General features: G+C 48.7%; 1 protein-coding gene across 1 annotated transcript; it reads right to left on the reverse strand.

Annotated features, from left to right (window-relative positions):
- Nucleotides 1–392: 392 nt before the first annotated feature.
- Nucleotides 393–25,936, reverse strand: FAM83C (family with sequence similarity 83 member C). Its single transcript, XM_027664058.1, has 4 exons — nt 25,145–25,936; nt 18,058–18,225; nt 13,480–13,604; nt 393–1,722 (listed from the first exon to the last, which is right to left on the reverse strand). The coding sequence occupies exons 1-4, from the start codon at nt 25,697–25,699 to the stop codon at nt 795–797; spliced, it is 1,776 nt and encodes a 591-aa protein (XP_027519859.1). The 5' UTR covers nt 25,700–25,936; the 3' UTR covers nt 393–794.
- Between the last annotated feature and the right edge of the window lie 1,828 nt (nt 25,937–27,764).

The raw sequence follows: 27,764 nt of genomic DNA on the forward strand, positions 1-27,764 counted from the left end.
CCCCACTTCCCTGGCCACCCCCCATGTGCAGCCCCAGCCCACGCCCAGGTGCTCCCCAGGTGCTGGCACAGTGTCCCTGTCCCAGCAGGAGCCGTGCCCAGGCACCACCCCCGTGCTCACACGGTGGGTGTGTGACAGCAGACGTGTCACCTGAGTGCGCACAAGGCCACCCGTGACCCGGTGCCTCTCTCGTGTACCCTGTGTCAGCTGCCATTGGTGTTCAGGTTGACCCAGGAGCAGAGCCCACCTATGTGCTGACACCTTTTCCATGCCAGTGTCAGCCACGGGCAGATGCCAACCATGTGCCAAGATGTGTCCCTGTCACCTCCTTGCACAGCTCAGTGCTCACCCCCCAACCAGGACCCAACATGGCTCTTTCCAACAGAACAGCTCCTTTATTTTATCATCCCCCTCACTTTGGGCATCTGATTTACACCAGGCAGGGAGAAGAGTTGCTCAGCACAGAGAGAACCCCGGCTCACCCCACAGACCTCAGCGGCCAGAGAGTTTCCAGCTGTACAATGGTTTTGCTCCAAGTTTGTAGGGAAATGGTTCTTCCCCAAATGGGTTAAGAGAGAGTGGATTACGTTTATGTGCTTCCCTCTTCCTGCCACGATTATGCCATCGGAAATTTGAACTGTAGTTGCTAATCTCACCTGAATCAGTCATCTGCACAGATTAAACAGGCACCTTTTCACAGCAACAACACTAATTTGCCACCCATATTTGGATTCCAAGCCCCAAGGAAAAGCAAGCACTGGAAAACCAGAGCCGAGGCCCCCTGGAGGCCCAGGTCAGAGTTCGAAGCGGCTGTGTATGTGTTTGGATTTTAGCTTGTTGTACTTGGTGATCAGGTCCAGCTTGCTGTGCCCCAGAGTCATTCTCTTCTCTGCCCCGTACGCGCTGTTCTTTTCCATCAGCACGTCCTCCGGGAACTTGTCATAGCAAGGCACTGCAGGCTTTTTATCCCGTCGGAGCTGGTTGTATGGGGAGAACAGGTCAAATTTCCCGTGTCCGGGGCTCTGTCTCTTTTCCACCCCATAAAACACGTCGTTCTCAGCTGGCAGCTCCCTGGGGGTGCCCGCAGGCCCCCTCTGCTTCAGGCTGGTCCCGTTGCTCCCAGCACCCTCCGACAGGGATTGCAGCGGCTGCTCCAGCCTCGGAGGGGAGCAGTGGCTGCTGTTGGCCTTGGAGTCCCCTTGATAACCAGGTTTATTGGAGCTCAGGGCAGGGGAGGGCTCTGGCTGCAGGAATGTCCTTGTTGTCACGGGGTTTGGTTTGGGAAACAAGGTGGGTTTATTTGGAGGACTGGTCGCTGAGTCTGGTGGTTCTTCTTGCTGCCTAGTGGGCTTCAGGGATGTGTCTTCCTTCCCCTTTTTATTGCCAGAATCAGAGCTGGAGTCTTGCTTTTCCTGCTGTGCACTGCAGCTGGAGTTTTTCATAAAGGGAGACACTTTTATGCTCCTGATGCTCACGTTGGAAAGGCTGCTGGAGGGGCTCAGGGTCTCAGCATCATTCCCCTGAGGGGGTTTCAAAAGGCAGTTGTCAACTTTTGAGGTATTCCAAGAAGAGAGGCACGTCCCAGGATCCGGCACACAGAAGCTGGTCACTGCTCTGGACTCTGCGTACAAGTACCGGAATTCCTTGTCAAACTCGGCAACAATTTGGCCACGGAAGTGGGTCACCAGGCCAGTGTGGACCTGGCTGCAAAGCCAGGTGAAACTGTGGGAAAAGAAACAAAACACATGGAACTTCAGTTCACAGAGTGCCAAGATACCCAGCTTGGATTTTAACATTCCAGGGATGGATTGCTCCCCAGTTTGCGTCTTCAGAACTTCCTCTAAGTCTGCAGGTCTGAGATCACTCATGGAGATGAATGTGCCCCTCTCATGATTACGGAAGAGCAACCTCAAAATTGTCATTTCATTTCAGCTTAAGGGTCACCTCCTCACCTTGGAAGGAGCTACAGTCTCATGTCCTGACACCTGCAACACATGATGGGCTTGAAGGAGCTGCTTAGGCAGACAGGAGGTAAGGAATGGAGACCCTGGGCACTGCCTGGAGGAGCAGGTCTCCAGAGCCCACAGGAGTAGCTCAGGGCAGGAAGGCTGATGATGTTTTCCATAAATTTGTCAGATTCCCAGATGCATGGTCTTAGAAGTTTGCTCGGCAAGGGCAGTCCCTGCCCTCGCAGTACAGTGTTTTGGAATCTTTTCTGGGCACTTGTCCTATTCCACCTTAAAACCAATCAGGTTTTGCCCCAGCTGGAGAAAAACTCCATTAATTGCCACTCTTCATATTTTCCTTATCTGTTAAATCCTACCTGTTGTTTGTGCCAAAACTGTAACCTAAATAGTTCTTCCCCCATATAGCTACAGATCATAACCACAGTTCTCCCCCTAATCTTCATTTTCCTGGATTAAACAGGGAAGCTCCTCTTACAGAGCAGGCTCCTCAGGCTCCTGATCATCCCAGTCACCAGCTGCTTCTTTTTTATTTTTGTTCTTGCTATAGTCAAACCAGATCAGCATGTTTAATGTGTCAAATAAACCAGAACCTTCAGAGATGGCAATACAAGCTTAGGGCTGTGTTATCAGCTGCTGAAGTGAGACACTGACTCTAAAGAGGAGGATGAAATGAGAGAAACTCCGGGAGAGCAGTTGTAATGGGAGATTATAATTATTCTCAAGTAAATGTCATTTCAGGACAAGATACTGGCACTGTGTTTTGGGACCTCATCAATGTTTACCTCACAAGACAGATACTTGGGAACTTCTAGTAAAATGCAGCTGTGGCCTGTCCCTGAGCACTGGGCAGTTGTTATGGGTCATACTGGTGTTTGGTGTGTTTACAGTCAGCAGATACACCCCAAAGAGCAACACAGAATGAAATAAATCAATGCTCTGTTGCATAATAGCAAACCAGGTAAATTAGTTAAGAATGAAGAATCAATGAAAGAGACTACTCAGAAATACCATACTGGAGGCTCAAAGCAAATGCTTCAAACCTTCACGAAGATATGAGAGAAAAAAAACCAAAGCACAAACTGGGATGACTAAATGACAGAGGAGAAGCTCTTAAGTCCAGAAAACCCAACTTTAAAAAAGGTTGGATCACACATTGCAAAGGGTGAAAGAAATAATATTCAGCTCTCTGTGGGGCACCAGGAGTGCTCAGAGAATTCCTCTGCATGCCTGTTTATTGTGCAGGAGCTTGGGATGATCCCTGCCCTGAGCCCCCCTTTATACAGGGCATAAGGGAAGGTGGAGATCTCTGTAGAAGAGATGAGAAAACATCAACAGAGAGCAGCAAATGGGCAGGACCAGGGAATGTCAGCCCTAGAAGTGCCACAGGATGAGACAGCTCAGGTACCAACCAGGATGTGCCATCTCCCACTTGAAAGGGCCCTGGTTATCAGGAGAGTGGGAGGCTGCTAATGTGATAAAATGTTTCTAATGTTCCAGACCATTACGTCTCAAAATGCACGGCACAAATTAGATAGATAGAAGTTGTGTAGGTACACAAATTAGTAGAGACTCTTCTAAAGAATACAATTAATGGCCAGATAGGAAACAAGAGATGGTAGGAAAGGCAGCTTTGGTAGAGGAATGTTATCTCTCACAAAGCCTTGAGAGTTGTTTGAAGAAATCCAGGAGTCCAGACAGGGGAGATTTCATGGACTGACACTGTCAAAGGCGTCTGTCCCAGGGCACTGCCTGGCTCCCAGGGGTGCTGGTGGCCACATTGCTCACAGCTCTTCCCCTGCTGCACAACAGAGTCTGCCTTGCACCCCTCACCCTGTGAGCATTGGCTCCTGAACTGGGAGAGAACCTGGTTATCCAGGGGGAGGATCCTGCCTGCCACCCCTGTGTGCCCAGTCCGGCACCACTGCTGCCAGCACACCTGGAAACAGCTGGGCAAGTGGTCCTGTTTGCCCCCCTCGTTCTGGCCAGGAGGTCTCAGACTCATGTTCTAGCAGGTACATCCCATGAGCTCCCTGCCCATGGCCTCTGGCCTCACCTCAGCAGAGGCAAACAGCAGCTCTTGCTTAGGTTCTCCTTGCCTCCCTGGACAAAGAGATTTCTACCTCCTGTCCTCTCCCAGCCCCTCTGACCTAAGCACTGCCCCCCAGTCCCAGCACACCCATCCATCTCCCCTCATCCATGGGAGCTGTCCTTCCTGCTGTGAGGGGAGAGCATTCCCCTGGCCTTATGACTGTCCCTGCCACTGATGCCTCTTATGGCTCCTTGCCCAGTCCGAGCATTCCTTGCCCCAGATTCCCATGCTGATCCCACTCTGTGTCAGGATAGGACCTGGAAGGAATCATCCAAGTCCCCTGGTGGCACAGCCCGCCCCCTTGCCATGGTTTCCAGGTTTCCATGGTCAGACATGTGCCTTGCCCATCACAGCTATTCCCATCGCTACAAACTGATAAAGACCTTTTTTTCCATGGATGGCATGGAGGAAATAGCCAAGGAATGAGCATCCTTAGTTTCTTCTGGTATAAAAACAAGGCATTGGATGAAGTGAATGGGTTACAAATTCAATGCAGACAAGAAGAGGTTCTTCCAAGGCCAGACTGGATGGGGCCCTGAGCAACCTGATCTAGTGGAGGGTGTCCCTGCCCATGGCAGGGGAGTTGTAAGGTCCCTTCCAACCCAAACCATTCTGGGATTCTACGACTCTAATTCCTTGCACAACACAACACACAGGTGGGCTGTGGAGCTCCTCTCTGCGTGTCACCGTGGATGCTGAAAGTTCATGTGACCTTCTAACAGCGTTAGGATTTTCCTCACATTATTTTTTCCCACAACAAACTGCTGCACACAGAGCCCATATCCAGTTCTGGATCACCCTGGATCACGAAGGAGTCTGGAAGAGCATGGCTGTAGGATAGGATCCCTTCCCTGCCCTGCTTCCAGACAGTCCAGGAGCCGGTGCAGCTCAGCCCTTGGCCGGGAGATGGAGGTGCAGCATCGCCTCCGGGAGGGGGGGCACCTGCCTGTCCTCGCAGCACCCCCTGCCCGGGGCTCTGGCAGGGGCCAGGCAGGAGTGGCAGGAGCAGCCGCGGGATCCTCCATCTCAGCAGCATTTTCAACCTCCGGAGTAGCTCCCTGTGTGCCCTCCCTGCTCTGCTCTGGGGTCATGGGGGCCTTTCCCCAGCTCTGTGCAGGTGACTCCACATCTCCACACTCAGCCTCTCTGCCTCAGCTCTTCCCAACATACAAGATACCAATTTTCAGCAGAAGGTTTTTCACTTCTTTCAGCAGCTTCTCAAACCCGTTTTTATGGCTCTTCTGTCACTTGGGCTGTCAAAGCCACTCTTTCCTTTCCATATGCCAGTGCAAACTTCTGTGTTTTGGTTTTGCCCGTGGCTAAAAGTAGGTACCACATAGCACTCATTACTAGGCCTTTCATTTCCAGTGACATTTTCTTTGATAAGGTCACAACAACCTGCCTTTATTGCAGCAAGGCCTTTCAGCTGCTTCCAACACACCTGAAATCATTTCCACTCCTTGCTTTTCATCTTCGTTTTGATCCAAACCACTGCAACGTATTCAGCTAACATGGACACCCATTTCAGCTATCTCTTAGTTGTTATTTCCCCTTCCAGCAGCAAGACTTGTCCCTTTCTGCTGGATCCACTTTTTATTTATACACCTGAGGACCTGCTCCTCCCTGCTTTGGTGTGCCCAGCAAGACTGTGTGTACCTTATCTCCTGGCAGTGTTCACTGCACTGGTTCCCCTGCTGACACACTGTACTTCCCATTCCTTACACACTCACTTCCTGCTTAATTATCATTTCTTTCTTGAGGGGACTGCTCAAGTTAAATCTGGAACTCACTCTTCAAAGCTCTTTCCTCCTGCCTGGGCCTCGAATACCTGGGAGTATGAGCACCTTGCTTTGAAAGAAATTCGAAGCCTCCTCCAGCTTCAAACCCACGTAGCTGTGCCTGTCTATTGCCAAACACTTCTGTACTGTAATTTTGTTTTGTCTGAAGTCACCTGCAGAGCTTTTGTAACCCTGTAAACTTTTGCCTCAAACTTTGAGTCTTTCACTGTGGCGAACACTGAGCTCCTTCCTCTCTGTGCCCATGGCAGGACACGCCGAAACCGTGACCATCTGTCATTGTGAGCTGAGAAATTAAATCTCCTCCAAGGCAACTCAAACAGCCCTTTCAGGTTGACAATACCAGCTCTTTTTTCTAGTCTTACTCTGGCAAATGTTTGCTCTACTTTTCCTGTTCAAGATCCTGTTTAGTTCTAGCCCCTGTTTGCCCTTAGACTCCTCTCTCCTGCTGCACCAGCAAATGTCTCCATATCCTTCACTCTGTTACTCAATCAGTGCTCAAAGGAACACACTATTGCTTCTGGTGCCCAGAATAACCCTAAATAGCTAGATATTTAGGGTTAGATATAGATATTGCCCAAATACCTCAGTGTAAGTTTTTTCCTTCATTTAGAGGAAATATAACATTAAAGATGGAAAACACAGGGAAACATTTAATCAATAAACACGTAAAAGTTGAGAGGGCTAAACTAATTTGCCTACAGCTGTTTAATAAAAGCCATGAGCTTGGTTCCCATATTTAGAAAACCCTGCAAAAATATGCTTCATCCCTACCAACAGGTAGCAATATATCAGAATGAATTAAAGAATGAGAATCATAGACTATCCTGATCTGGAAGGGACCCACAAGGATCATCTAGTCCAACTCCTGGCCCTGCAGAGACACCCCAACAATCCTACCCTGTCCCTCAGAGCGTTGTCCAAACCCTCCCTGAGCTCTGGCAGCCTTGGGGCTGTGCCCACTGCCCTGGGGAGCCTGGGCAGTGCTAACCACCCTCTGGGGGAAGAACCTTTGCCTGAGATCCAACCTGACCCTGCCCTGACACAGCTCCAGCTGTTCCCTCAGGTCCTATTGCTGGTCACTGGAGAGAAGAGATCAGCATCTGCCCTTCATTCAGCTTGCCAAGGGTATTTTGGAAAATAAGAAGGGCTTTTGCAAAACTATCAAGGAAAATGTCAGCATAGAGAACAACAGTTCACAATGGGAATGACAATACATCTCCCACTCTTGTTGCATGTGTAATACTGCATATAGGGCTTGCAGAAGAGAGACTCTGATGGCTACAGATGTAATTAGAGACTAAAACTGGATTTCAGGTGTGATTTGAGCATATATTTGAGGAGAAAAGGGTCTCTTCTTACAGCTGATGAATTAACAGACAACTACTGAATACATAAATAGCCAAGGATAGAGTAGGAAAATACCCCTCTGCAAGAGAGGATACAGAGAGCCTGGATGTGTGGATTCACTGTCAGTGTAGAAGGACACATGGGAGGTCTAGAGGTATCTTCCAATTTGGCTCTGGTGCTTCATGAGCAGCCTAAATAATGGGAGGGTGTACACTCAATAAATTCACAAATCATGTCCAGTGGAGAGGGAGTGCACAGAGAGGAGTCTGAAAAGGGTTCTGAAGAAATGGATGCAGTTCAGTGGAAAAATATTAAAGGAAAATACATTCCAGGCAGTCACAATCAGGTTGGAGAACGAGTAGGCAGCAGCTGTGGGGGTTGGAGTGTGTCTTAAGGAAAACACACATCTGTAGTGTCACAGAGTGAGAGCAAACCCAAATATCCTGGGAGTGCTTGAGCCACACCGTGGCCCACAGGACACTCACTGGACTGGAATCCTCTGGGATACAGGAGATCTCTCTGTGGAAGAGACAGCTGAGGGTCAGGTGGTGTCTGTGCCCAGCCTGTACAATCCAAGCTACATGGAAGGCATTACATGTGGGTGTCCCCTGGGAGTGAGTGCTCAGCAAGGAACGAGGAGTGAGCGGCTCTCTGGGATGGAGGATATTAGAGACATTTGGATCTAAGTTATGAAGCTCTGCAGAGAGGCCACTGGTCAATGTCTGTACAGGTCCCATTAAAATAAAAAGATATGATGAGTCTCAGGGGTAAAATAAAAAGTAGGAAGCTCAAAAAAAATCAGTATTTTATTGGCAGCCTTATAAAATGCTCCCTCTTCCATGCTTAGAATGGGACAGAGAAGTAAAAGAGCATTTCAGGATATGGGTATGGAAATTATGTTAGGGAAAGGGTGGTAGAATCATAAGGAAATGGAAAACTGTAGGAACATAGTGACTCTATGAAGAAAGCTGGATTCCATCTTAACCTAACTGCAACCTGGCTGTTGCACAATATAGGGCAAAAATTAGGGCTTGAATTAGAACCTGAAGCAAAGCTGGGATGTGTAGAAGGCCACACAGTTTGGGATCACCCACTTCACCTCAGGAATAAAAGCAAGAAAACTGTATTTGACACAAGGACAGGATGGAAATCAGTGACACTTGGGTAAGACATTAGTACCTATAAGAACATCTGAACAATTAAATCTGTGTTTAGAAAGGTGGCTGGTGGTGAAAAACCAGAGCAGATCCAAATATTGACACACACATGAATTTTATGAGATAAAGAAAGAGAGAGATGATGTGAAATACCTGAGCTGACATGATGACTCTGACACAGGAGGCATCTCAGGAACTTACTGGGCCAAAGAAAATCAAGGAACAGTAGAACTGCAAAGGTAGAAATTATACAGAAGGGACAAGTCGAGGTTATGTTGCTGGGCAGTGGCCCAATACATTAAAAAAAGTCAAATAAGGTAAATGATATATCAACAAATGAAATATATTCCTGTTGGATTAAAATTCCACTCCCAAATAGGAAAAACATAATATCAGGGCTATACTGGGAACTTTCCAAGCAGAGTGCTGATGGTAAATATGCCACATTGAGGAGGTGCTGGGAGACTGAGAAGGCAGAAAGCAGAGGAATAAAGGGAGATTCTGCCAGGTTGAATGGGGGCCACTACAAGGAGAGTTACCAAAACTGCATTTTAGACACTGTAAATGACCACTTTTTTGAGAAACTAACCAGAAAAGTAACAAAAGAAGAAATAGCATAACCAGTTCAGAGGGTTTCTTTGGTAAGGCCACTCAGCAAAAAATAACCATGACCTAACCATATCAAATACTCTTGCAGGACCAAAATAATCCACAACAGTAATACTTAACTTCAAAGAGAAAGTGAGGAATGCTATTTAAAAGAAATTTTAAAGAGTAATCAAAAAGGTTAAATGCTTGAGGCAGCATGAAGATTGTTTAAAGATGCTATATTAGAGTCTCAGGGAAAATGTACCTATCAAAATAAAGACATTTTAAACCATCCAAAAACTCACCATACTTAAAAGGTGCATTAACCAAAAATATTACAGCAAACAGCCTTCAAAAACTGAAAGTCAGCGATTTTCCAATGATTAACCAGGGAATAACCTATCATTTAAAATTGAACTCAGCAGCAGAGGAATGGAAAGCAATAAATGTGAACCTTTTAAAGAGCTCCTGGAAAACTACAAACCAGCCAGTCCTATTTCCATACTGAACAAACTGGTAGAAGCAAATAGGGGGTAAAATGATTAGATGCATAAATAACTATAATCATACCGCTGAAGACTCAGCATGTTTTTGTGGAAGGCAGCCATGCCTCAAAAGCCTCTTGCAGATCTTTAAAGGAGGCAGCAAGCACAGGGATGTGTGTGCTCTGCTTGATGTGTCAAACTTGAACTTTCAAAGAGATTTTGACGTAGTCATTCAGCAAAGATCGTTTTTGGTTTTGGAAAAATTAAGTGACCAGGGAGTACACAGGACAGTCTTCTTGAGAAGTGAAAGTTGATTAAAGATGCAAATGTTATCAATAGTTTTAATTTACCCACTGGAAACCCTCAAGTTTTGTGCTGGGACTGCTGCTGTCCAACATAATCAGAAAAGTCCTGAAAAAAACTGTCCCTGTCAGAGCTCATGACAAAATTATCGTGGGTGGTCAAAAGAAAACTGGATAATCAGAAGCTGCAAGAGGATCTTATAGTAATGGGAGAACACGTGACAAAATGATGGACAATTAAATGCCAAAAAATTCAAATTCTGGACACACAAAATGACTGAACAACCAAGGATATCAAGGACAGCACCTGCAGAAGGGATGGTTCACTTGAGGAACCAATGGAGGAGGAAAAAATCATGGATGCAGCCAAGAAAGTAAACAGAAAACAGTGATTTCCTGTGCACAGGCTGTAGAAATCAAAGAGAATTATCTAGCAGCAGGTCTAATTTAAACACCACAGATCCCTTCTTCACAAAACATAAATTAAACTGTATAACCCGTGGCCAGAGGGGATTGTGGAGGCCAGACATGGTGGGAAAGTCTCCAATGGCAAACTGAACACACAGAAGCACATACAGCATAAAACTCTGGAGCTTCTGAAACCTCTGATCCTTGCACACAGCACTGTGGAACTGTAAAACCTCCTCTTGGCTAAGAACACTCTTACCTTCTCTTCTGCGCCATCCTGAGACACACCCCTGGGTCCATCCTGGATCTTTGGCTTTACTCAATAACTATTCTCATCCTTTGAAATTAGCTTTCCCATCTGCAGGAGCAGTAATCTAAATATCTCCTATACAGGTTGCAGTATTCCCAGGAACAGAGTTCCTGATTTTCTCCTGTGGAAGTGTTTCTGACCACTGTTGAACAAATTCCTCAAGAAGAGACTGTTTATTTTAGTCCAAAACATCCTGTGCTTACTGGGACAGCAGAGAATCAGATACAAGACTGTATTCAACTGAAATATTGTCTTCCAGAATTCCAGAACTTTCAGCTCTGCAAAGATCTGCAGAAAGAGAGCTCATGGCAGCCCCCAGTCCCTGCCCCAGAACAGCACAGGAAGGGACAAACCCAGGGAATTGAACTGGTGTTTTAAGCAATGCCCTGACTCCGGGCCCCAGGGAAATGAGATGCTCCTCCAGCTGAGCAGTTCAACCCAGCTGACACAGCTACTCCAAAGGAGTGGGCTCAGTTACCTCATCCCTGCCCCTGCAGCCAGTGGAGATGGATAGAGGGATTTAAAAGCTGTGTGGATGTGGCACTTGGGGACATGGTTTAGTGCTGGGCTTGGCAGTGCTGGGGGAACAGTTGGGCTCGAGGATGTTAGAGGGCTTTTCCAACCGAAATAATTCCATGATTCTAGGATCCTGTCTTTCCAGGCAGCGATTCACTCCATTGCTCTCAGACATCTTGAGATGGTCAAAATGCCACCAGACACTGTTCTCCATGTTGTTTATGTACAGAATCAACGAAACCAGCTTCAACCAGGTACTTATGTCCATTTTTCAATCATTTCGCCAGAGTTTGATGAGGTGAGAGCTCCACTCTTGGAGGTGATGCATCAACACCAGAGGAGAAGCTGCAGTTTGGAGCTACAGCACTGGGGAGGACACTGGTGGCCCGAGGGTCCAGCATGTGCTCACAGGGAGATGGAAAGAGAGAGAAAGGGAGAGGGACAACAGTGTTCAAGCAGACCTGGTGGAAAGGGAATAAAGTACTGCCAGGGCATCCAATTCACAGAAATATCAGAGCAATCTGTCCTGGGGAGCTGCACTGTTAGTGATGGATAATATGATGTGAAACAGTGTGAAAATACTGTGGGAAAGATATGTAGGTGGAAAACTCAGAGTCTAGCAATAATAATATAGTACAAGAACAGTAGTCCTGACCCTCTGATCAGAAGTGTGATGGTGAAGAGTGTTAACTGAGATCACAGAGGCTGCAAAATTAGGACACAGTAATAGTGGAGATTCATCCACTCATATACATAAAGGTTAATGCTTCACTGGGATGAACCATGGAGAAAAACTTCTTGGAAGCAATAAAGGATTACATGCCAAAATTAACTAGTCTAAATTGTTTGACCCACAAGAAAAGATGCAATTCAGGATGTGGTCTGGAATGATGCACAGGACACAGTTCCAGGGGTAGAAGTGGAAGAGCCCGTTTGTAAGAATGATCTCAACACAGTTTTAACTCTCTAGTGGCAGAGAGCAATCTAAATAACTGCAGCACGTGGGGATTCCATTTCAAAAATGTAAAAATGCAGCAATCGGCCAAAGGGAGCTGAAAAGGAGCAGACCAGAATTCCCCAGGATGACGATGGCTGGTAGGTTGTTCACAAATGCTGTACTGGCAGACAAGGAATTGGGGGTCCCACGTGAGACCTGTGGGTCAAAAGGGGCATTCCTTGATGTCCAGGCCATAGCTGAGAACCTCAATGGACTTCCTGCATCCATTGCTGGTGCTGGTGACACCGAGACGTGTTTCACTCCTGTGTACCAGCACCACTGGAAAGGCTCTTAGCTGAGGGCTGGGAGGTTTCCAGTAAGATCCCACCTGCAGAGAAGGATCTGGATATAATCTTGAGACCCTTGGAGCTGCCCTCCACCCCAAGGCATGACAGAGTGTGCTGTGAAGAAGGAGACTGCTGATGGTGCTGATGGCATGGAGAAGCACAGCCTCTTGGAAAAGGACAACAGGGATACTGCAAAGGCAAGCCCTGCCTCACCCACCTGCTGGAGTTTGGGGAGGGAGCCAGTGAGCTCATGGATAAAGGGACCAGTCAACTACATGTTTTTGGGTTTTCAAACAACCTTTGGCAAGGTTCTACACCAAAGTCTATTAGGAAATGAAGTTGCCCTGGGCATGGAGGAAAGGTCTTGTCTGGACCAAGAGCTGGTGAAAGCACAGGATGAAAAGGGCAGTGTGCTGTTGCTTTCCAGCCTGGATAAGAGTCAGCAGCAAGACCTGGGACTGGTGCTGGGACTGGTTTGCATCCTGTGTGTGCCCTCAGGCATCGAGGGGTGCAGTGAAATTCCCAGGTTTGCAGAGGATCCTCAGTTCCTTCAGGTGGTTGGATACCTCACTGAATGTGAGGAAATCCAGAAGGACCTCACAGAATTGAGCAAGTGGACAAAAGCCAAAAGTGTGGCTGATGAACTTCAGTGTAGGAAAATGCAGTGTATCCATAGAGAAAAATGATCTGTATCAGGCCTGTATGATGCTGAACCTGGAACAGCTCAAGAAGGAGCTCAGAGTCATCATCAGTTCTCTTGACATCATCAGCTCGGTGTGCAAGAGCAGCTAAAACATGCAGGGAGTGTTGGACCCTGCCAGCAAAGGCCACCAAAACAAACCAGAGTCTGGGCATCTTTTGCCCCTCTCCAACACCTTGGTGCAGCGTGTCAGGGGGGACCACAGGCAGTTCTGGTCTCTGCATCTCAGGAAGGATGTGGTGAGGTCAGAGGGGGTGCCGAGAAACAAGAATTAAAAAGGCTGAGGGATGCAGCAGCCACTGTATAAGGAGAGACTGAAAACTCCCAGGTCTTCACTTCAGATAAAAAAGAGGCAGGGAGGGTGGGTGAGATGAAGGCTTGGAAAGCTGTGGAAGCACTGACTGGGGTGAATGCAGGGCAGCTGTTGGACCAACCCACAGCACTACCTTACAATATTCAGTATTTCGGTAACAAAAATTTCCTCAGTGTCACCAGTCTTTGCCACAGCTGTTGCTATATTTTCTTACCTGTATGTACCAGCAAGAACTTGGTCACAATCAACCAGGACAAACTTCTCCAGAACCTGGCCTGCAAATTTCTTGCCTGCTTTGCTGTAGTAGGTGTCTCCACTCAGGCATCTTATGCGCATGTTCTGAAAGCAAAGCAAGCAGAGCTGGTAAAGGACTGAGCTAAAGGCAGGTGTTCCTCAGGCATCACTGCTGGACTCCCACAAGCCTGTGCTCTGTTCCCAGAGGTAGAGCCCAGCAAGGCATCAAGTATTTCTTGGCTTCTGCATACCGAATATTTTGTCACACTGTCTGCTTCTCTAAGATAAAAATACCAGCAGGTATTAATAAGTTGCACTCAGGTGCAGATTCTAGCTTGAAAAAAACTTGGGGAATCCTGTGAGCCTACAGACCCCTTCTGAAGTATGTAAAACTATCCAATTTCTTCCAGATTATTAATAATATTCAACTTGCCAGAGCTGATGGCTCTGCATTAGAACTAAATTTTGGTACCCATAACAACCAGCCAGTTTCTAATCAATCAAATATTCTGATTTTATGCAGTGACAGGCTTCTTAAAACCAAAACATCACTCAGTAAAAAAAGATTTACAGAGAGAAATGTCTACATTGTAAGAATTACCTTTTATCAATATATTTTAAAATTATATTAACATTTTCAGCTGCTGTACTCAAGTGAAACAGATCTGATCCTCCTCTGCTTTAAAACTGCAACAAATTGTCTGATACAACTTTGGCCTGTAAAACCAAATAGAAATAATAGAAATCATTTGCACCTCAACTAGGGAAGGCAGAAGAGCAGAACAGTGGCTGGAAACAGTTACTGGCCTGGTCTGTGTGATATAGTGCCAAACAAAACATCTTGCATGAAAATAAACATCCCTAAGGCTGCACCTAAGCGGGGCTGCCAGGTCATCCCTTCCTGCCCTTGGGGCCATCTCTTCCTGCCCTCCAGGTCATCCCTTCATGCTACCCAGGTCATTTCTTCCTGCCCTCCAGGCTATTCTTTCCTGCCCCCCAGGCCAGCTCCCCTGCCAGCTGCAGCACCTCTGGCACAGCAGGAGCTGTCACAAGCTGTCACCAGCTGTGTCTGGCAGACCCCTCTGTGGGCAGCTCACCCCAGCCCCGCTCAGGACGAAGCCCCACAGCAGCTGGTTTGGGCCACACGTGATGCCAAGGACAATCTGCCCCTGGCAGAGGTGGGCACTGCCCAGGTGGGTGCTCAGGGGGAGGTGGCAGCCTCTCCTCTGCCACCCAGCAGATCCCTGACCAGGCACAGCCCTCCCTCTGACAGTGCTGCAGGAAGACACGAGCACCACCAGCTGGGATTTGCCTGCAGACGTTCTCCACAGGGTGCAGCCCCACGGCCCTGCCACCCCTCTGGAGCTGCCCCTGAGCATCCCTGTGCCCCCTTCGCCCCCTCTTCCTCCTGGCAGGCTGAGCCTGTGTGGGCTTCCCAGGACTCCTGTAGAGCCAGGACCGGCTCACCCAGTCCAGGACCTCACGGCGCGGAAGTCGTGCCTCGGGGGTGAGGAGCAGGAGGCAGGTGACTCCATTCCTGATGGATCCCAGCCACCTGCGGCAGGTGACTCCACTCCTGATGGCTTCCCTGTTCCATCAGAGCCCCTGCAGGCAGGAAGGGGGATTCCTCCCTGGAAACACCTGTGGGGAGCCCATGGCAGCAGGGTGGGAAAGGCTTGGTTCTCACCAAGCAGGGAGAGTCTCCCAGCCCACCCAGGAGCACCATTTCCTCCAGGGCTACACAACAGCAGTAAATCTGCTCCCACCAGGGTCCATCCAACCCTACAGGCTCTCTCTGGTGCTGGGCAATGGCAGCTGGGAAGAACAGGAAGAGGGCTGCCCCTAATATTGCTGCTGACCCTCTTTTCTGCTCAGAGGATTTCCTGATCCTCTTGTGGTTTGTCTCAGTGGGAACCCCACCAAGTAGTGGTCCAGCCTTCTCTTGAGTTCATGGAAACTCTTAGCAGGGACAGAGCTGAAGCAGGGACAGTCTTTGCACAGTGGCTCTCACTTGTTGCCTTCTTGTGTCCCAGAGGGTGTCCTCCTCTGTATCCTATGAAAAGGGACAAACCTTCTCCCTGTAAGGACACTTGGGCATTGGAACAAGTTACCCACAGAGGCCGTGCAGTCCCCACGCTTGGAGATTTGCAAGACTGGGCCAGGTAAGGCCCTGACCTCACAGGTGATGCTGCTCTGAGCAGCAGGTTGGACATGATGACACCCCAGGGTTCCTGCCAACCTGCATTAGCCTGTAATCCTCTGAAATGACACCACAAGTTGTTGATACAGACCAAGATACTCTGGGGAGGTGGCCAGTCAACACAGGGATTTTTTTTTCCAACGCCAAGGTTTTAGTAACACTAGTTCTCACTGGGAGGAGCTTCCTCTTCCCGTCACTGGGGAAATTCAGATAAGGGATGTTCCAGAAATTTGTCACCACAGTATTTCTTCACTCCCTTTGTCCTTTCCAAAGCTGGGTGAGTTGCTGATATCTGGTTAATTTTTTCCATCCTCTCCTTCCTCTTGGCAATCCAGGCCCTGAATCATCCCAACAAGATGAGAATCCTGCAGTCTTGCAGGAAAGCCAGACTGCCAGGTACCACTCTTGCTCCATCCAGACAGCAAATCCAGGATCAGCAGATGGACATTTGAAAACTCCAGATTAAGTCTTCTGCTGTCACCGCTGCCAACACTCCTCAGCACCAGTATTTGCCACCAGCAGGCTCACATATTGTTCTCAGAAGTAAGATGCTGGAGGGGCAATTACCCCAAATTCCCCATCAAACCCCAAATTGTCACCAATTATTCCAAATGGAGATTTACCACCACATCCTGTCGCAACTCAGAGGCAGGAATAAAATATGTACCCTCATTCCACTCAAATGTGAGTATCCAGCCTGTATGGTTGGTAATGGGCTGCTTGAGGTGCATCAGTGTAAGAAGCACTTCAGATGGAGAGCTGCTGATGAGTCACAGAATGAGGAGGTGAGTTAATTACCCACTGAAGCACAAGACATGACATCAGGCCTAACAAAGAGATGTAGGCATCTCCATGGATATAAACTCATTCTAATTTTAATTAAAAACAATAGCCAAATCTTGGATAAGAAGAAATAAAATAAATCTTGGAGAGGTGGAATTCATCTGGATCCACCAGGTGACTTCAGTGAGAAGGCTATTTTTGACAGCAAACATGCTCCAGCATGAAGCATTTTTCCCTAACAGCTGCCATCTCAAGAGGCATGAAATGGGTCTGGCTTGTGAGAAGTAAGAAAGAACAGAGCTTCTCCAGCACAGGGGAAGAATCACAGGATCACAGATTCACAGAATCATTGAGGCTGGAAGAGACATTCAATGTCATCGAGTCCAACCTTTGACCAATTCAGCCTTGTCAACTAGACCAGAGCACAAAGTGCTTCTCTAAAGACGCCTCTCTAAATTAACCTTTAAAATTAACCCTTGTGTAGACAGGTTAAAAACGAGGGAAAATTAAGACATTTGTTACTGCATCTATTTTGAATGCTGTAAAACACTATTTTTGCATTTTCCCTGGCCTGTTCATAGGGAAAACCTATGAAACTGATGGCTGGAGGAGAATCAGTGCTCCAGGGAATCCTGTGCACCCAGGGAGGGAGAACAGGCAGCACTGCTGGCCTTGCAGGACTAACAAATGACAACAAAAAATTGTTTTCCGTTGATTTTCCATTTGATGTGGAAATTGAATATGGAATTCCAACTGAATTTCCATTGCGAGGTGGTTGCCAGAAATGGGGAGCAGCAGGATACTGGGGTGCATCTCTGAGGCTGCAAGTTCCCAAGAGAGCTTGTGGCACTGACACATTAATTTGTACTGTTTTATCACCCAAACCTTTGGTGATGGGCCTCCACTGAGCAGGAACTGGGCATTTCACAAATCCCTCATGGACCCACAACTGAATCCCAAAGCCTAAAAGCAGATGTTAACATGAGATTTTTAACCTGTGGGTGCAGCAGGAGGAAGTGATGGGGTTTGCAGCAGGACATCTGAGGGGACTCATTGTTCTCCTTCCCCTCCCAGGTACTGCCCTGCAGCAGCTCTGCCTGGAATCTAAACTGAGCTCGGGGATAAATTATGAGAAATTTAAGTCTTGCAATTCTGTGTCCTACAGCAGGGGCTGTATCACCTTCCCCCTTGTCCAGGTGATACAGGTGCACATGAGCTAAATTTCCTGGTCTCCCTCTGCCTCTGCACCAGCCCAGCAAAGTGTTCAATAATTCACTGCGTCTCCCTGGCCTCATGTTCACACTCCCTGCGTATCAGACTGAAATGAGGAACACAGAACATCAAGATATGGGACTCTGAGGCTCCTCCACATCTTCCCCTGTGCATCCAGACAGATCTTGATCTCCAAGACCAAACAACTGTGGTCCCTTAGCCTGGAACAGTGAGAGAAGGGAGAGGTCCCAGGGAGAGGGGAGAAGTCTCAGGGACCAGGCAGAGGGACCAGAAGAGAGGGTACATGGTTTTTATCAATTCCAAGACCTGTTTATCATATCCTGTGTGTGACTGAAAACTTACTGGGAAGCTGTCCTGAGTAAGAGCCATTTTATTGCACATCTCCACAAAATGCTTCAAGTACTCTTCATCCAGGATCAGGTAAACGGGGACATGCCGTCTGCTCGAGGCCTCCAGAAGGTCACACAGAATTTCCATGTCTGTAAACAGATCCATCACAATTGCTATCACCTGGCCAGGAGAAAAGAGGTGGTGTGGGGGGGAAAAAACACAAGAGACTGTTGAAATCTCATGCCCAAGTGAACTGTGCTTAAACTACGAGATAAGCATTCAAACCTCCTGAGTTACTGAGCATCTGTGGCCACCTGAGCAGAGATGCTTCTGGATGCTTGTCTTTAACAGCCCTCACCCCACCATGGCAGCTAAAATAAAATTTTAATAACTATGAAGACAATGTCCACCCAGGTACCTCCCACCTCATCTGTCATTCACAGAAAGGAATGGCTGAAAGGGTAACACATGTGCATAAACTCTCAATGTCAGTGGTGCAATAAGTATGTGTTGTCCTAAGCAAATGTGCCAGGAAAAAAGCATATAAACAAGAGCAGAGACTGAGCCAAATCATCATTCAATCAGCAAGAGTAACTCCATGTGAACGGCAGATTAACATGAAAAAGTACCATTTTTTTCAGGAAGGACACACTGCCAGGTAAGGGAGAAGGTATCCTGAGTATGTACATGTTACATCCCAGGGGTGCCAAGACAAAATCAGAGAAAAATGTGTGTGGAAAGGATCCCTTCCCGTTCCTGGCTGGCAGAACTCCTGCACACAGAGCCCAGGATGCAAGTGATGGGTATGAAACCTGCCAGGAGGAAGAAGGAATAACACTAAGATTATAAAAAAATAAAAATAAAAATAAACCAAAGACTTGCAAGGTAAAGTCTCCAAGGAGGTGTTTTAAAAAGGAAAAGAATTTTAAAGAGAACTGCCAGTTCTTTAGAGAATGAGGTAGAAGAGGTACCCATCCCACTGTGGAGATGGAAAGGGACCACCATGGCCACATGAATTCTTCAAAAACTGGAAGGAAAATACAGAAAATAGAAGGTAGGTCATGACAAGAAGCTACTACAAGTGAGTTGACCCAGAACTAGAAAATTCAAAGTACAGTATGACCTGCAACAAGAACAATGGTTGGTTCCCAATGGTTGGGAAATCAACCATACAGGAATAGCCTGAAGAGGCTGTTCCTCTGTTCCTCACAGAGTGAAGCTGCCAGCAGACAACATGGGGGGCCATTATTTGGATGAGGAAGTGACTGTTGGGATCCACCTGTTGGCTGTCACTGCCAGTGATGGGAATCAGGAGGGCACTTCGGAGAAGGAAGGAACAGGCAGGAGAGCTCTTGCTGAGCAGGATGATTTGTCACTGCACCTCAGGGTGCAGAGCAACCCAGTGACTCAGACCTTGAACCATCAGCAGTTAACACTGAGAACTCACGGAAGATGGGAACACACTGTGGGATGGAGGAAGACAGTGAAGGATTTACCAGCAGGGCAGCTTTGTTTCAAAGCTGAAAAAGCAATAGAACTACTGCCCAAATACTTTAGTTCCAGCCTCTATCATATCATAATAGTGAATAAGGTCACTGGTACTTGTAAGGTGGGTGCATAACCCTGATGGGAGTGTCTGCACCCAGCAGAGGATGCCCAAATAAAGATGGCCCAACAAGCAGTGATCTGGGAGTGAAGCTCCACCAGCCTGCCCTGCTACTCAGTGTTCATACCCTGCACCACAACTGACACACGAGATGCATCAGTCTGTCCTGCTGCTCCCCATGCTCCCCACCCTCCCCTGCCTGGGTTAGAGCATGGCTGCAAATGCAACTCTCCATAGCCCAAATCCTCCTCTGCCGCTGCTGCTCTGCTGCTTCTCCTCAAACCAAGAGCTAAATGCAGAGGGTGGCAGTGAGGTCAGTTTTTACATGTGCAGTGGTTCAAGATTTAAATAGGAACAGGGGAAATCGCTTTCATGGCAGGGGTCTGATCTGGAATTGCTTCAGGGAAGAGCAGATGAGCTCCAAGTATTACTGTCTTTGGATTTGTGCTCCAGACTCCCATGCTGGCCCTGGAGTGCCCACTGCCCAGTAGCTCTTCTGCTCCGTTTTCATTAATAAACTCTTTCCAGGCTCACACTCACGGCCTCGGTGATGAGTGCAGGCAGCTGCCATGGGCAGAGTGGGGATCCATGGGCTTCCCTCTGTTCTCTATCCCAGATTTCTGCTTGGGAAGCTGGCTCCTCTCAGCCTGCACACACCCTTTGCACCAGAGCCATGGCAGAGAGGGCAGCAATGCCAGAAGGTTGCTTCCTGCTCCCTTGGGGATTTAGCCCTTTTGCACACGGACAAGATTTCGTGGCTCTGTCTGTCTTGTCCCCAAACCCCACCTCTGTGGTGATGCTCGACTATGATTGCTCCTCAGCATCTCGCAGAACACCCCAGGCCCAGCCCACCCCAGCAGGGATTGGGGAAGAACCTTCCCGGAGGTGGTGCAATGCCAGGCACCCATGGGGGACACAAGGCAGCTGTCAAGAGCTAAAAATCATTCCTGCTGTCCAAGCCCAAACCACATCTTCACCCTCTCACTCTGGCCCTGCGAGACACAGCCTGACTCTGAAGGGCACCTCTTTTGTTGCCCTTGTCAGTGTTGTGTTCTCAGAAACCTTACAAGGCTCTGGCAAACTCTTCTCCCCTCCTGAAATGTGCCCACCTGGCATGGACAGGAGGGTCAGCCCTGCAAGAGGTCTGCAAGCAGCAAGTAGCATCTTCAACTTCCCAAATTAATGTTGCTGCTGGGCTCCCAGCACTAGGTACTGCTGAGACCCACACCAAACAGGACCTCACCACATCTCTCCACACTGTCCTGCAGCCAAAGGCCAAGAGGAATTTAGCCAAATGACTTTGATGGGTCACACATCCTTTGATGATGAAGCACCAAGAAAAAACTATAGCCCAAACCTTGTGTAAGGCCTCAGGCAAGTCCCTCTCAGCTGTGCTTTGCCTCACGATACTCCAGCTCATCTCAAGCTTAGGTTTGAGGCAGGCTTGGCCCTGGGGACAGTCTAAACTCTGCCTGGGAAGTCAGTATGATCGAGTCAAGGGAGACCAGTGCTCCTTTGTCCCCAGATCCCCCATGCCCAGAGGCACTGCCTGCACTGGGGATGCACAGAGGGTCCACACCGTCTTGCTTTTCCCTACCAGTGCTCGCAGGCTTTGACAGGGCTGGCTGGCACAGTGCAGGGCTGGTGCTTGCCCACAACTGGCACAGCCAGGCTGCAGTGAGAGGGATGGGGCTGAGCAGGCAGCACACGTGGCACAGGGTCAGCCGTGCCCCAGTGCCCGGGCTGGGTGCAGCCCTGCACCTCCTGCAGCCCCGGCTGGGCTGCGGCGTCAGCGAGAGCCCCGGGCCGGCTTGTGCAAGCTGGGTGGAGCCCTGACAGTCACACTCATGCCTCCCAAAGCGGGTCTGCCCTTGGCATCAGGAGGTGGCACAGGCTGTAGCTCTGCTCACACCCCCCTCCCCATCAGGGACTCGGGCAGAGGTGCTCCTGGTGTGCACCACGGCCAGTGCCAGGTAGGAGGGTCAGAGCCCTGTGTCACTGCACAGGGGGACAGAGGGGGGCTGTGCCCTCCCTGCAGGGGGGAGATGCAGGTGCCCGTGTGGGGCTGCTCATTCTAACTGTGGGTAATCCATAAGGACACTCAGATCAGCATGTCCTCTTGGCAGCAGGCAGCTCTTACAGTAACATCAGCTCAACCCCAAAGCCAAGAGGTTTTTGGGGGGAAGAAGACCCTGGAAGTTTTTCCCTTGAAGCCTCCTAAGAACATGTGGTCACAAAAGTGAGGTCTAAATCCTCAAAGATAATTCCCAAGAGTTGGATATCCAAGTATCATCTGCAATTCAGGCTCTGGACAACACAACTCATATTTTGACCATTCAAGTCAATCGGGCCTTACAAATTTAAACAACACGTCAGTACCTCCAGCTCCTCAGTTTCAGTGGTGGGAGCTGCAAGGCTGGGCTGGCTCAGAGCATCCCTGCTCCTCACCATGCTGATCACAGCCTCCAAGCCCATGGCAGGACATTGCAGAGACACAGCTGCCCCACAGGCTCTAGAAAATTCACACCTTGCCATTGTAGGGCTAAACCATGACATTTCCAACCCCACTTCTGGAAACTCACAATTCAGCAATTACTGGAGTCATCACTTTGGGAATTACAGCACTTACCAGCACCCCACTGGGGTTTGCCATCTGTCTGGTTTCTAACCAGCACAGCTGGTTTTACAGGTATTTGCCAATAGCCCTGTGGTTTGGGTCATTACTGCAGTGGTGCCACTTGAAGCGACACGATGCTTCCCTGGGCACCATCAGGGACCCTTCTGCCATCCCACAGAGACCTGGGTGCACAGCCAGAGTCAGAGTTGTCCAAGAGGGTTGAAAGAAGCAGCATGGACAGTTCACACCAGACTGGAGCTCATCCAACAAGAGTAAAATTGAAACAGGATTATCAAATGAAGCAAAGGTGTGGCTGCACTGCATCTTCTTAAGTCTGCAAAGAGAAAAGCTCAGATCTGAACATCTGTCTTCAAAGAGAGCTGGTTAAATACAGCCAAGTCGAAAGACCAACTGCACCAGCAAAAGGTACCAAGGAAACCAGCTCTTTTTGCTGATTTGTCTGTACAAATGTGCTGTTGCAAAAGATGTCAGCTGATGTTGTTCTGTGTGACTGTACTGGGGAAGCACCAAACAGCATTTCCAGACACACACCCTTCTGTCTGCAGGACCCGGAAAAGCCATCGGGGATCTCCACAGCTTTCCCACTTCCCAGCAGCACTGTATCCTCAGGGGAGGAGAAACACTGAAAAAGGGATCTATGACAAGAGCTAGAAGCCTAGTGGAAAAAATACTGGAAATGGAGAAACAGCAGCTGAAAAGTGAACAGCAGGTGATCCTCCACATGGTTCCTGCTGGCATTTCAAACAAAGGATGTTTTTACCTTTGGTTGCTCTTTTGTCATGAAAACACACATAAGTAATATCCTTTTGCACAGTTTGATGAGCAAAATGACTCAGTAAGCACTTAAATATGTGTAACTGGGGTTGTGAATGAGCTGGAACCACCATCAATCACAGAGTTAATCATAGGAAGCACTGGCCAGAGCTGCTAACCCAGAAGCCAGTAGAACACCAGTAATAAACCAATAAGATGGTTAAAAACTCATTCTCCTGTTTCACACAACAGTCAAAAACATTGTGTGAAATCCCCAGCTTGGACACAAAGGGCTGAAGATTGTTGGGGCTTTGTCAAGTGAAGCAAAGAAAGCAAAAAGCTCAAAATGTACCGAGAGTACAATAAAGCACCCGCTGCCTGGGCAACCTGCCCGCAGCAACAGGCGAGTTCCTGTGAACTGAGAAAGCAGCAAGATGTTTTTCCTGTGGCTCAAAGGATCATAATACCATGGGAGATGTGGGACACGTGCTGAGTGACAGGAGGACATTTCTTGGTAGTCATTTACTCTGTGCACTCTGCCATGACTGTGCCTTAATCCCCACTGCTGACAAGGTTGGAGTCAGTCACAGAACCTTTCAGATCATTTAAGCTACCATAAATCAGCTGCCTGCAAGGACAAACAAAGCTTTTTGTCACTTACTTCCTGGACCAAAACTTCCTGTATTTTCCTGTAAGGTGCAACAGAAGTTCAGGCATTAAGCAAGGGCTGCTCACAACTGAGCAGCAGCTCACATGGCACAACAGTCTTTTGGGCAAAAGAGAAAAATATCCTCATTCACCTCATCTCACGCCCAAACGTCTTCAATATGTGGTTCTTTGAGGATGTTCTGATGCTGCAGCAATCTGAGCTGCTGAGAACACATGAATTCCTTTGCTCAGCTCTGCTGATGGTGACAGATCACACCTGAGCTGCAAACAGCTCACGTTCTCAGCACAGCCAAGGTCCAGGCAGGACAATTCCTTATCTCCTGATTTTGCACTATGAATATAAGGAGTGACTGAGAAGTTAAATAGGAAACTACTGGAGTGATAAGAGAAATAGCCTAGAAGACGACTGGTTAAAGTGAACTTTGCTCTAAATATTTCCTCAATATCTCAACACAAATACTACAGAAGAAAACTAATGTGGAACAGCTGGAAAGAGCCATAAAGAGGACAAAGACAATAAAAGCTGCAAGTGTCTCTGTGGTACAGTTTTCTGAGTTGCTGCTTTCATACAGAGTAGAGTGGCACAGCAAAAAGAAGCAAGAAGTAGCATAGTGAGTAAATTCATGCCAGGATTGTGCTTGGTAGGCAGGTACTGTAGTCATCCAGTTTTTATGACATCTGAGGGTTGTAATAACACAACAGAAACTGTGAAATGGGGCAAAATGGGCTGATCTCAGAGAGGCACAGACATCAAGACTAGAAGACAGGATTCTAATCTACTTCAAACCACAGGCAGGGATTTTCAGTCCCACAAATTTACTCAGGTCACATGTGGTGAGGCCCTGGCACAGGTTGCCCAGAGAAGCTGTGGCTGCCCCATCCCTGGGAGTGTCCAAGGCCAGGCTGGACGGGGCTTGGAGCAACCTGGGCTAGTGGAAGGTGTCCCTGCCCATGGCAGGGGGTAGAACGGGATGGTCTGAAAGGTTCCTTCCAACCCAAACCATTCTGTGATTCTCCCACAGAAACTCACCGGTGGTGAGTCCTCGTGTCCCGCTTAACATGATGTCCAGGGCTGGAGAAGAGCCCTGGCTGTGCAAACTCCCTGGCTGAGGGAGCAGGACTGGCTGGGACAGCCAAATGTGAGCTCTGCAGGCCCTGCACTCGCTCCAGGCTCTGCATCCCCACAGCCATGGACACAGAGTGCCTCCAAGGGCACTGCCTGGATGACATGAAATCCCAAGCAGAAAGAAATTACAGGAAAGGAAAGGAGCAAGAACAGTTACAGATCTGCTGCAGACAAAGCAATCACACCACACCAGACACGCAGAGAGCAGCGACAGCACGGAGCATGTGGTGCACAGGTGTGGGAGCAGCCCCCACAGTCGGGTGCTGTGGCACAGGACCCCACTCAAGGGACACAGCTCTGTACATACCGTCCGTGCCCGGCTGATCAGAGACCGGACCAAATCCTTAATGCTGTTAGTTTTGTTTCTTTGGAAAACCACAGTGGCTTGAGTCTGGCCAGACACCGTGAGCAGTGGTGTCCCTGGCCACCCCAGCTCCAGCTCTGGGGGGTGCACGTCAGACATGAGCGGGAAGTAGGTGCCCGACGTCAGTTCGGAGTTGAGGGAGAACCCGTCTCCAGTGTCTGCATCGCCAGGGTCAGCATCCTTGTCTTTCATTGCACTGGGATCTGGAAGGCTTTGGTTCCTCTGCTGGCTGATGTACTCCATGTCCAGGGCGGAGAGGAAGGGCAGCTCCCGCTCCTCGGCGATGGCGCTCAGGTACCCGCGCTCCCCCTGCTCCAGGAAGGCGTCGATGGCCAGCCTGGCTGTCTCACTGTGCTGGAGCACCAGCGGGCTGGGCTCCCTCCACCACGGCTTCTTCAGCTGCTCCAGGCGGCTCTTCAGTGGCCCAGAAACCCCTTGCTGGCCCCCATAGCTGCGGTGGAGCTGGGGCCTCACCTCTACTGCCAGGTAGTTGAACATGACTGGAGCTGCTGATGCTAAAAGTGTCTCTCCAGCTGTGCCCGTCTTCAGGTCTTTTCTGCCCCTCCTGCACTCCTGAGCTCCTCCCAACAGGTTCCTTCAGGACTCAGCATGAGCTCCACTCCTCTGCTTGGGAGTTAATCACCAGGTACAGCCTCCCACTCCGGGGGAGGAGCTGCCTTTCCCCGGCTCCCTCACCCAGTTCCCTCAGACACACACCTGACACTTGGTGCCCAGAGTGTCCCTTTTGCTCAGGGAGGAAGATGAGCTCTTCAAGCTGCTCCTTCCTTTTCCTTGTAACTGATTAATGTACTGCCCTCCCCTTCCCTTCCATAGAGAAGTCCCCACCCTTGGCCAAGCAGGCTCTAACCTGTTTTTTGTCCCTCACTGTGCTCACAGTGGAAATGCAGATGCTGGAACTTGTTCCTGCTTGAAATTGGTTCCAAATCAAATATGCTGCTCAGTGTCAGTTATAATGAAATACAAATATCCCAAGTGGGTAATCAGACTTGGCAAAGGAACTTACTCATCCCTGAGCCACAGCTAACGCTCCTCCTTAGCATTTCTTGGGAGCCTGGCTCTGCTACACCAGCGTTGGGCAGAGAAGCCAGAACATCATATTTTTTGGTACCACAGTGTCACAGTGTTTGTATAAAGCACAGCAGGAATCTTGGTCATCAGATACCACAGGGGAGAAGAGCAATAGCTCACATGCTCTTTTAGCATCTCCCTGGAAATCCTTCAAGGAAAGGACATTCAACCCTAAGAACCTGGAGCTGTGCAGAGGACGATACTGCCCACGTGCTGCCTATTCTGGGATTAGTTAACTCCTGCTTCCCAAAAGCACCATGGAGCTATTTTTGGAGGAACAATACAGGCAGACATGGCTGTGTGAATTAAAGCACTGTGCAGGAACACAGCATGAGAACACAACACAGTGTGTGAGGAACAGAGGAGCACACGGGACCTCCCTCCCCACTCAGCTCACTCTGGAGCTACTGAGCTCCTCAGGGTCCACCAGGGAATGAAGAACTGGCTGGAGAGTTGATCTAATCAGTTGGCCTTTTATCTATAAAATCCCTGGAGATTAAATTCATTCAGGCTAAACCAGGTCATGTAAAAGCTAAATGTGTGCTCTGGAATAATCACGGGGCGATTGTCAATGGAGAGGGGTGACCACGCCTGAGTGTGAACCAGCACATTCACACACCAGGCTCTAAGTCAGCTGGGATGAATCATGTACCCCAGGGACTATCACTCTCCAGGGACTAGAGCTGAGTGGGATGATTAGTTCAGATTAGCTGTCTAGTCTTTAGATGCCTGAAGTCAGGATGTAGCCTCAGCAGGACTGTGCAAATGGCAAGAACAGAAGCAAAAGCGGATGGAATCAGAAAACAGAAGTTGGATGTCATGGCTTTGCTGTGGTGCAGCAAACAAGGGCAAAAATAGCAGCAGAGATGGGACAAAATTGTAACAAAGCTGCTGGCACACAAGTGTTACAGGTGAAAATACGTGTTAGAGCAGCTTAAAGAATAACTAATTTAAAATGTGAGGTGACCAGCCAACCCAAGGTAAGGAAGTTCGGGGAAATAACACATGGAAGGGGCAGTAACATAATGGGTGTTTTTCTGGAGCTGCTTTGCCAGTGATAACATAAAAGGAGGGTAACACCACCCTACTTTTTGCCTTCCTAAAGAGCTGAAGAGAGCATGAATGTTAAAAAAGTCATCAAATGCATATCTTCTGCCACATAAACAACTGCTGCTGACTCTCTAAAGGGATTTACACTGTCTCCAGCTGGTGTTTGGTAATGACCTACTCTCCCTCCAGTAATTTCTCATGGACCTCAGCACATGAAAGGACACACGATGTAAACATCTCCAGCCCAGCTTGTCAGGCTGGGCTCCTTCAGGGTTAGTGGGGAGAGGCAGAGACTTCTAGGAGTCAGTTAGCTCACCCTGCAGCAGACACCTGAGACAGGTCCCATGAAATGTGCCTGGGAAGTGCTTTATCTCTCCCCACCAAGCAGCAGGAGCTCAGGCTGCCAGTCAGGGACAGAGGTTTA

Source organism: Corapipo altera, unplaced genomic scaffold (genome assembly GCF_003945725.1).
Source record: "Corapipo altera isolate COAL_440 unplaced genomic scaffold, ASM394572v1 110, whole genome shotgun sequence".
Classification (NCBI taxonomy): Eukaryota; Metazoa; Chordata; class Aves; order Passeriformes; family Pipridae; genus Corapipo; species Corapipo altera.

Bases quoted from the DNA above. Each gene is read 5' to 3' on its own strand.
- FAM83C (XM_027664058.1), bottom strand. From the start codon at position 25,699: ATGTTCAACTACCTGGCAGTAGAGGTGAGGCCCCAGCTCCACCGCAGC. The intron at 18,226-25,144 runs GTATGTACAGAG...TCTCCTGGCCAG, and splicing joins TGATCAGCCGGGCACGGACG to GTGATAGCAATTGTGATGGA. The intron at 1,723-13,479 runs GTAAGAAAATAT...CTTTTCCCACAG, and splicing joins GTTCTTGCTGGTACATACAG to TTTCACCTGGCTTTGCAGCC.